The sequence below is a fragment of the Myotis brandtii genome, unplaced genomic scaffold (assembly GCF_000412655.1).
Source record: "Myotis brandtii unplaced genomic scaffold, ASM41265v1 scaffold187, whole genome shotgun sequence".
Lineage (NCBI taxonomy): Eukaryota > Metazoa > Chordata > Mammalia > Chiroptera > Vespertilionidae > Myotis > Myotis brandtii.
Window position 1 is genome coordinate 530,282 of NW_005356944.1, and position 9,461 is coordinate 539,742.

Here is a 9,461-nt window from a genome sequence, read left to right on the forward strand (position 1 = left end):
GACCCGGTGGAGAATCAGACGAGGTCAGGGTCCTGGCGGGATCTGCCGTCCAGGTCTTAGTGTGCCGGCCTGGAGCAGGGGCCGGCGTTGGCTCCGGCTGCGGGTCCTAAGCCAGGGTCGGGCTTGGGCCTCGGATCCAGTCCTAGGGCAGGGTTCAGTCCGGCCCTGGAGCTTGCTAAGTCCCAGGGGCGGGCCGGGGTGGAAGATGGGGAGGGTTCCCTGTCGGGGAAGGGGCTTTGAAGACCACGTGGGGGCGCTCGTAGGGGCCTTGGGCCACCCTCCTCTCTGGGTCAAAGGTCATCGCACCGGCAGGGTAGAACTTCCTCCTCCTTGGCACTCCCCATTCACTTCCTGATAACCTGATAGAGGTCCCCCGCGGGCGGAGGGGGAGGAGAACGCTGCAACTTTAGGCAACTTCCCGTAGGTGTGCACGGGTTGGGGGGGCGGGGCGCCCCGAGGTGGAGGACTCTGCGGCAGCCGAGTGAACGTGCTGGCGGGTGGGGTGTGGGGGGATGTGCAAGGAGGTGGAGCCGCGCCGGTTGGTGTGCCTTGGAGTGGGCTTGCTGGGACCGGAGGGGGCAGTGTGTCAGGTGTGAAAGATCTGAATGTGTTTCCACGAGGGTCTGTGCCTGTTCGCGTGGGGGCAGGGGGAGCGTGTAAGAGTGAGTGTGTGATTATGAGTCTTGAGTGCGGTTTTGTTGATGAGGTATGCACTTGGGAGGAGTGAGTGAGCATGAATGAGAACGGGGCTTGGGAAAGGCCCTGTGTGAATGAGCATGCAGGACACCTGAGAACCCAGGTGAGTGTGAGGGTGTGAACACACGTGTGTGAGCACATCCCACTGCCCTTGGGTTTGTGTACCTCTGTTTACGCTCTTGAATGGGGGAAGCACAGGTGAGAGGGAGAGCGAGGTCCCTGTCAGGAGAAAATGGAGAGGGTATCCCATTTCTAGTTGAGGATTCCAGATGGAGTTGAAGGTCGTCTGGGGCCAAGGTTACCCTGCCCCCTGGCCTGGGTAGGAGTAGGGGGTTTCTAAGTCTCCTGCAGGTTCCTAAATGGGACTGACTTGCTGTCAGTTACTGGCCCTGGAGGCTCTGGAGACTCTATTCCCATGGCAACAACTGGGGGAGGGGGAGGGGGGCCTTTTCATGGGCAGCCCTTCCTTGGACTCTGTACCTCCTCCTTCCCCCTCACTGATACTGGAAGCCTGGCCCCAGGCCTGGGGTTGGGCAACCAGGGTGGCAGGGTGTCTCTCCATCCCCCATCCCAGCACCTCCCTGTGACCTGACAGGTTTCTCCCCACAGGTGACCAGCGCCATGTCCAGCCAGGTGGTGGGCATTGAGCCTCTCTACATCAAGGCAGAACCGGCCAGCCCAGACAGCCCAAAGGGTTCCTCGGAGACTGAGACCGAGCCCCCTGTAGCCCTGGCCCCTGGCCCAGCTCCCGCTCGCCACCTTCCAGGCCACAAGGAAGAGGAGGATGGGGAGGGGGCTGGGCCTGGTGAGCAGGGTGGTGGGAAGCTGGTGCTCAGCTCCCTGCCTAAACGCCTGTGCCTGGTCTGTGGAGATGTGGCCTCGGGCTACCACTATGGTGTGGCGTCCTGTGAGGCCTGCAAAGCCTTCTTCAAGAGGACCATCCAGGGTGAGCCCCTATCCCCACTTCTGTGCCCTTTGCCCTCTGGGCCTGGCACTACCCAATTGGTGCTCTGCTGAGGGGCACTAGACCCCCAGACTACCACTCGGGGTTGGCAGCCTGGTACTCCCAGCCCTCTTACCTCCAATGAATGCGCTTCCCCTTAAAAGTTATATAGAGCCACCAGGATGTGTTGAAAGATTGGATGTGGGATGTCTCCTACGCTTCGTTTCTGGGTGTGACAGGCCCAGCACCGTCCACAGTGGCTCTGAAAAACTCGAGATAGCCTCTGCCTGCTCCTAAACTTTGTTCCTGCTTCTGGCAGCTACTGGCTTCTCACTAGCATAGAATACCCCCACTCCCCACCCCAAAACAGCATCAGCACAGGTTTTTATAGCTGAGAGGGGCTACATCCTATTTCAGAACCTAACTTTATCATCTTTTTAAAAAATATATATATATATTTTATTGATTTTCAGAGAGGAAGGGAGAAGGAGAGAGAGATAGAAACATCAATGATGAGAGCCCTTGACCAGAATCGAACCTGGGACCTTTCAGTCCGCAGGCCGACACTCTATCCACTGAGCCAAACCGGTTAGGGCAAGAACCTAACTTTAAAAAGACTATTAGGCATCCTGCTAATAGTCCTCAGGGGGTTTCTCTCACTCAGGAAAGCGTATGAAAATATGAGTGAGCAAGGGGGTGAGGTAATAAGCAGTACTTGAGCTGTGCCTGTTACTTATATTTTTATGTAAACCTCTGGTTGCTTTGGGGCTATAACATGTATAGTTTTTTGAGGACATTTCTAGAGTACATTCATGACCTGTTACCCCCGCGGCAACCTACAAGGTGCCAGCAATATTGTAACTGAGGCCCAGTGAGGTTTTTAAAACTTTGTCCAAGTCCTAAAGGTAGAAAATGGCAGAACTAGGATTTGAACCTGGGTCAGTTCAGGTCCAGGGTCGAGCTCTTAAAAGCCAGACTGCTGCCTCTGCTTATTACTAATAACTGAACTTTGGACAGGTGCCTCACGAATGATTGTGACATACAAGCCATTTTGACTTTGCCGTTGCCAACACTCATGGGTCTAAAACCTCTGTGCTCCCTTTGTCTCTGATGCCCAGGGAGCCAACAGGTTCAGATCCAGGTGTCTCCTGCCCACCCTGGGACCCTTCATTCTCTGCTGAATCAGTTGATAAATATTTATTGAGACCTAGCCATAAATAATAATCACTTATTGATATTTAGGCATTAGGAACCATGCTAAATGTGGTACTTCAGTTACCCCCCTTGAATTCTCACAACTCACCTTTATAAGAAGTACTGTTTCTATCACCCCAGTTTTACAGATGAGAAAACTGAGGCTTTGAGGGCTTGTTCAAGGTCACACAGTTGGTATATGCAAGTATCAGGATAGGCACCAGGCAGCTGCCAGAGCCTTGACAAACCTGTGCTTTGCTGCCCTGGTCACTGTTCCAGATATGGGGACGTAGGCAGGACTGCGGGTCCTCAAACACTTCATATTCTAGCAGAGGGGAGAGGAAACAGTGAATTGCACACAGTTGTTATAGTACAGCTGTGTGAGTGCTGAAGAGCTAGGAGCAGGGCGTGTACCAAGGAACCTGGCTGGGGCCCGGCCGGCGTGGCTCAGTGGTTGAGTGTTGACCTATGAACCAGGAGGTCATGGTTCGATTCCCAGTCAGGGCACATGCCCGGGTTGTGGGCTCGATCCCCAGTATGGGGCGTGCAGGAGGCAGCCGGTCCATGATTCTCTCTCATCATTGGTGTTTTTGTCTCACTCTCCCTCTCCCTTCCTCTCTGAAATTAAAAAAAATATATATTTTTTAAAAAGATGAAAAAACATTAAAAAAAAAAAAAAGAACCTGACAGGGTCTGGAGCCCTGGAGGGCTTCCCTGAGGAGGTGTCTTGAGCTGAGAGTGGAAGCCTGGGTAGGGTGTAGGAGAAACATGCTAAGGGCATATTGGCTGGTTGTGTCATTCAGCCCTTGAAGTAGTCCTGCGAGGTTGGGAGGGTGGCTGTCATGCACCAGTTATGAGTGCCCACTAAGTGCCAGGCCTTTCCTTTCACGGGGACAGTCCTGGCCCCCATGGAGCTCACACTAAAGCCAGGAGACAGATGATAAAGAAGATAAATATGTACACGGCAGCATATTCGATGGTGTGGAGAGCTGATGAGAAACTACCCAGTAGCGGCGAGCACCAGAGATGTCCACAGAGGGGCCGCGTGGCACCCTCCTCACCCTCGCAGGGTGGCCAGGGAAGGAGAAAGGGAGCTGTGGACCCTGAGTTAGGGGCCTGGAGCCAGAACAGAGTGCGAGGAGGAAGAGGTCAGAGGGGTGAGGAGCAGGGGTGCAGGCCTGAGGTCGCAGGGTTCACTGGGCTTTTACTCTGAGAAGGGAAATCTCTGGAGGGTTTTGAGCAGGGGAGGGACAGGATCTAACATAGGTTTGATAAGATGCCTCTGGCTGTCCTGTCGAGAGTAACTAAAACAGGCAAGGGCAGAGCAGGAGGCCATATTGGGAGGTAAAGCCCACCAGGATCAGTTGATGGGTTGGATTTGGGGTGGGAGACAGAATGAGAGATGTCTCCCAGGTGTCTGCGTGAACAGCTGATGGATGGAATTGCAGGTTTTGGAGGGGTACATCATGGGCTCCCTTTAGAACAGGTTAGGTTTGTGTGGCCTTCTAGACCAGCCGTGAGCAAACTACGGCCCGCGGGCCGTAGTTTGCCCACGGCTGGTCTAGAGTTTAGGCAGGTCTAGACAGGAGATAGAAATTTGAAAGCCTACAACTTAGGTACGATCAGCATGGGAATGAGTCAGTGGAGATGAGGTCCGAGGGCAGCCCTGAGGTTCTTCAATGGAAGGAGCACAGGGAGATGCACAGAGACCACAAAGTGGCCAGTGAGGTGGGATGAAAGCCAGGAGTGTGTCCTAAAAGCAAAAGAAGAGAAGTGTTTCAGAGTTCCTAGGTGTGATGCCACGGCCCGCGTGGCCTGGGTTCAGAGGCCTGGAGAAAGGGCTGACGCGCAAACTAATACACAAGACAAGAAATATAAATTTGGAAATTATGGGGGAAGCCAGATGTGAACTTAGTTCAAGTGACCAAGCTCCACTGAATCTCCGCACCCATCCCCTTTTCATTGACTAGAATACACAATTGCCTTTTAGGAATGCAAACAGGCATATCAAAGGTAATGTTTAGTAAACAGTGAAAGATGATCAGGTTAGGGGGGTTGCCTTCGGCCATTAAGTCAGCAGCAGGTAATAACATGCAGATATTCAGCCTTCTGAATAGCAAAGCCCTATTCAGCCTTCTGACCATTGGCTTCCAGCACCCTCCTTTAGGCCATGGAAGATGAAGATGAGAATTGCCCATTAGAGGCAGCAATGGAGAGGCCACTGTAACCCTTGAAGAGAGCAGATGAGGGCAGGAGAGCCCAGAGATGTGGCTTGACAAGAGGCTTGGGGCAGATGCAGCCTGACTCCCCTGGTCCCAGCCCTTCTTTTGCCCAGACAGGGGCCCCCAGCCCAGCAGCCATTCTCCTCACTGCCCCGGGCTTCCCTGCCCCACTCACGGCACTCCTGCTCTCCCCAGACCTGTGCTTGCCCGGGGAGTCAGGGCTCTCCTGTCTGCTGGGCCTCCTCCAGGCCCTGGGAGGCCGCCACTGGAGCCCTGCCTCTTCCTGGCAGGGAGCATCGAGTACAGCTGTCCGGCTTCCAATGAGTGTGAGATCACCAAGCGGAGACGCAAGGCCTGCCAGGCCTGTCGCTTCACCAAGTGCCTGCGGGTGGGCATGCTCAAAGAAGGTGAGTACGGGGAAGGGGAAGGAGCTGTGGCAAGGGTTGGGGGAGCTGGGCGCATGGGGCTGGAGAGGGCAAAGCCTGAGACGTTCTGGTGGAATGGATTGGGCAGGAGGGCTCTGTAGAGCAAGCCACCCCCAGCCTCTAGGACACAGCCCTGTCCTACAATTCAAGGGGTACGTCTGGACCGTGTCCGGGGTGGGCGCCAGAAGTACAAGCGGCGACCAGAGGTGGATCCACTGCCCTTCCCAGGCCCCTTCCCTGCCGGACCCCTGGCAGTAGCTGGAGGCCCTCGGAAGACAGGTGAGCGTCTGTGGGTTCTTGGAGCTCTAGGGTCGGGATTGGGCTAGGACGCGAGAGGCCTATCTGGTGTCGTTCACTGAGGATAGCAGTTATTTTGGGCACTGGGATCCCACTTTTCCCTTCATCTATTCACTTACCCATTTTCCCCAAAAAGACCTTTTTCTGTCAGTCCTGAGTAGTACAGCTGGGAACAGGGAAAGGTTTCCTAACACTCGGAACCTGTTCACAACAGACTGACTGCCCTGGGAGTTAGGCAGAGCCCTTCCTGGAGAAAGGTGTCTGAGCCTGATGGCCAGTGGCTGCGGAGGAAAGCCACGGGGGGACTGACTCTGGGAGATGTTTGACTCCAAAGGGCCTGCAAAGTGATGAATTCCAGTGCCTCTTCCAACTGTCACTGCAGCCCCAGTGAATGCACTGGTGTCCCACCTGCTGGTGGTAGAGCCTGAGAAGCTGTATGCCATGCCTGACCCAGCGGGCCCTGACGGACACCTCCCAGCTGTAGCTACCCTCTGTGACCTCTTTGACCGAGAGATTGTGGTCACCATCAGCTGGGCCAAGAGCATCCCAGGTAAAGGGCCAGGGGATGCGGGCTCCCTGGGGCAGGCCAGGCCTGGCTCTGGTGCACCTGCTCAGCCAGGTGTGCTCCCCATGGTCCTCCAGGCTTCTCGTCACTGTCACTGTCGGACCAGATGTCAGTACTGCAGAGCGTATGGATGGAGGTACTGGTGCTGGGTGTGGCCCAGCGCTCACTGCCGCTGCAGGATGAGCTGGCCTTCGCTGAGGACCTGGTCCTGGATGAAGAGGGGGCACGAGCAGCTGGCCTGGGGGAACTCGGGGCTGCCCTGCTGCAGCTCGTGCGGCGATTGCAGGCCCTGCGGCTGGAGCGGGAGGAGTATGTCCTGCTGAAGGCCCTGGCCCTTGCCAACTCAGGTGAGTCTGGGTAGGTCCTGACAAGTCTCCAGAAGGCCCTTCATTACTCTAATGGTGACACAGTCCCATTTTTCAGACAAGGAAATAGGCATAGGAAAGAACAGTGACTTGCTGAAAGCCACTAAGCAAGGCAAGCGCAGGCCCAGGGACTGCACCTAGGACTTTGAACCCTAGTGCCATACTTACTGGAAAGGTGAACCACTGAGTGGGAGGGGAGTAGGGGGGACAAGAGGGCACCCTAGTTGAGGAAGGGTGGGCCCTGGCTCACGGGCACGAGCAGCAAGTCAGTCAATCAACAAATCTGTGTCTGGCTCCTGTGTAGGCTCCATCCCTCAGTGCCCAAGCAGAGGCGGGCTCTCTCCTTCCTGGAGATGGTCCATGTCAACAGCTCTCTCCCACTCCTTGCAGACTCTGTGCACATTGAAGATGCTGAGGCTGTGGAGCAGCTGCGAGAAGCCCTCCATGAGGCCCTGCTGGAGTATGAAGCAGGCCGGGCAGGCCCCGGAGGGGGTGCTGAGAGGCGGCGGGCAGGCAGGCTGCTGCTTACACTACCACTCCTCCGCCAGACAGCGGGCAAAGTGCTGGCCCATTTCTATGGGGTGAAGCTGGAGGGCAAGGTGCCCATGCACAAGTTGTTCTTGGAGATGCTCGAGGCCATGATGGACTGAGGCAAGGGGTGGGCATGGGTGGGGGTGCTGGCAGGACCCGCCCAGCATGGGGTCAGCCCCAAGGGGGCAGAGCTGGGGTCGATAGTGCCACAGCCTGCTGGCAGGGCCAAGGCAATACCATCAGTCCCTGGGAGCAGGCCCACGCCCTCCCCTCCCCCTTCTTCGGGGGTGTTAGAAGCTGGGAACACGTGTGCCCAGGCTCTGGGCACAGTGCTGCCCCTTGCAAGCCATAAGGTGCCCCCAGAGTGTAGGGGGTGCTGTGGAAGCCATAGGGGGCTACAGGGGATGTGTGGGGGAGGGGGGCAGAAGCCTGATCTCAGGGAGGGAAGGGAGTGGAGGCCACAGTCTCCCAATGGGTGATGCTTTTGCTGCTGCTTAATCCGACCCCCTCTCCAGAGCAGAGGGAAATTTGGAGAGCAAAGGCCCCTGCCCCCTTGGCTCCTCTCATCATTTGCATTGGGCATTCTGCCCCCCCACCCCTTGAAGCAATAACTCCAAGCAGGCTCCAGCCCCTGGACCCCTGGGGTGGCCAGGGTCCCCCATCAGCTCCCACCCAGGCTCCTCAGGAGGTAGGGAGAGCACTGCCTCTATGCCCTGCAGAGCAATAACACTATATTTATTTTTGGGTTAGGCCAGGGAGGCGCAGGGACATGGGGCAAGCCAGGGCCCAGAGCCCTCGGCTGTACAGAGACTCTATTTTAATGTATATTTGTTGCAAAGAGAAACCGCTTTTGGTTTTGAACCTTTAATGAGAAAAAAATATATATCGAGCTCAAGAACACTGTGTGGCGTGTCACTGGGTCAAGAGCTGGGAATACACGTGACAAAACTAACCAACAGGATATACATAAAAACACACATGGTCACAGTATGAAAAACGAATGCCTGGCTCGATTAAGTCTCGGTTTCCTCCTCATTCAGCAGCATGTTGGGGATTCCGCGGGTGATGGGGAACACACGTCCAGACTCTGGGCACTGCAGGGTGCCCTCCACCACCTCCACCTGCGGGGAAGCGGGGAAGAGCTGAGCACTGGCAGCCTCCGGGTTATGGCTGTGCAGCCAGGAAGCAAGTGACAGCCGAGCCTCACCTCCAGCAGCACGTGGTGCATCTTCCTCAGAAACGTCTCATCTTGCTCATACCCCTGAGTCGGCCCTTTGGGCACCTCGGCCAGATGCAACTGTGGGCAAGAGGCCTAAATTATCTCTGGGCATCCCCAACCCTGGCCAGCGGCAAAGGGCTGGGGGATGGCCCTCACGTGATCGGCCGCCTCCAAAAGCGCCGCCCACTCCACTTTGGGTATCATCCGAGCCACGAAGTCCGGGTTGAACTCCACCGGGATGACGCGGACCTCGGTAGCCTGCAGGGCGGAGGGGTTCGGTTGGGCAGGGATCCGAGCCTGGTTCCCCTATCCCTCCCGGGAGACCGGCGCCCGAGCGTCCCCAGTGCGGTACCTCGAGACGCAGCGGGAATCCACGGGGTCCCACCCCTCGCACGTGCGAGCTCAGCAAATTGTGGGTAAGCAGCTTCATGTCGCCGCAACACTCTTTCGCTGGCCGGAACCGGAAGGAGACAGGCACTCCGCTGCGTCACTTCCGGGGCCGCCCCGCTCCCTATCCTATTGCAGGGCCGGGAGGAGCGGAAGCGGCCGAAGTTGCTGGAACTTCTGGTGCTTGCGGCAGCGCAGGTCCTGCCAAGGCTTCCTCGCGTCCCGCGTGGCTACCGGAAGCATCCCGGCGGAGGTTGCCTCGGGCCGGCCCGGTGGTTTTGACTGAGCCAAACCTCCACTCGCTACAGATCATGTGCAGTGCTGGTCGTACGGAAGAAAGTCGCAATGCGGGGCCTTCGTTGAATGCGAAATAAGCGTGGAGCCGTCGGCGCCCGGAACCATCGGTGCCCGGAACCGTTGGCGCCTGCCCCTCGCATTCGGTTAAGGAACCGTCACCCTGCCCCACTCCGTTACTTAGGCGCGTCAAAACAACGTCGCCCCTCCTCGTATGCAAATAAGGCACCCGCTGCCGAAGGCTCCGCCCACCTGTCCAGCCCCAAATGCAAATAAGCCCGTCCTGCCAGCTCCGCCCCCGCCCGCACTTTGGAGGCGGCCCA

General features: G+C 56.8%; 2 protein-coding genes across 3 annotated transcripts in view; one reads left to right on the forward strand and one right to left on the reverse strand.

The window, feature by feature from the left end:
* ESRRA (estrogen-related receptor alpha) overlaps nt 1-8,136 on the forward strand; it is a 9,051-nt gene extending 915 nt beyond the window's left edge. Inside the window, exons 1-7 of one of the 2 annotated variants that reach the window (XM_014538009.1) lie at nt 7-23; nt 1,306-1,642; nt 5,346-5,462; nt 5,631-5,759; nt 6,160-6,327; nt 6,420-6,689; nt 7,098-8,136. In XM_014538009.1, coding sequence (XP_014393495.1) covers nt 1,318-1,642; nt 5,346-5,462; nt 5,631-5,759; nt 6,160-6,327; nt 6,420-6,689; nt 7,098-7,357 — 1,269 coding nt within the window. In that variant the 5' untranslated portion in view covers nt 7-23; nt 1,306-1,317 and the 3' untranslated portion in view covers nt 7,358-8,136. Of the gene's footprint in view, nt 1-6; nt 24-1,305; nt 1,643-5,345; nt 5,463-5,630; nt 5,760-6,159; nt 6,328-6,419; nt 6,690-7,097 lie in introns of those variants that run through there. The other variant, XM_014538010.1, reaches the window with a different exon arrangement.
* TRMT112 (tRNA methyltransferase 11-2 homolog (S. cerevisiae)) lies at nt 8,087-9,438 on the reverse strand. The gene is made up of 4 exons (XM_005864190.2): nt 8,810-9,438; nt 8,614-8,715; nt 8,446-8,535; nt 8,087-8,359 (listed from the first exon to the last, which is right to left on the reverse strand). Exons 1-4 carry the CDS (start codon nt 8,885-8,887, stop codon nt 8,252-8,254), a joined length of 378 nt encoding a protein of 125 aa, XP_005864252.1. The 5' UTR covers nt 8,888-9,438; the 3' UTR covers nt 8,087-8,251.
* Nucleotides 9,439-9,461: the final 23 nt, after the last annotated feature.

Coding starts and splice junctions, on each gene's coding strand:
- TRMT112 (XM_005864190.2), bottom strand. CDS start 8,887: ATGAAGCTGCTTACCCACAATTTGCTGAGCTCGCACGTGCGAGGGGTG. Junction 8,716..8,809: donor GATTCCCGCTGCGTCTCGAG/GTACCGCACTGG, acceptor TCCGCCCTGCAG/GCTACCGAGGTCCGCGTCAT. Junction 8,536..8,613: donor TTTTGGAGGCGGCCGATCAC/GTGAGGGCCATC, acceptor TCTTGCCCACAG/TTGCATCTGGCCGAGGTGCC.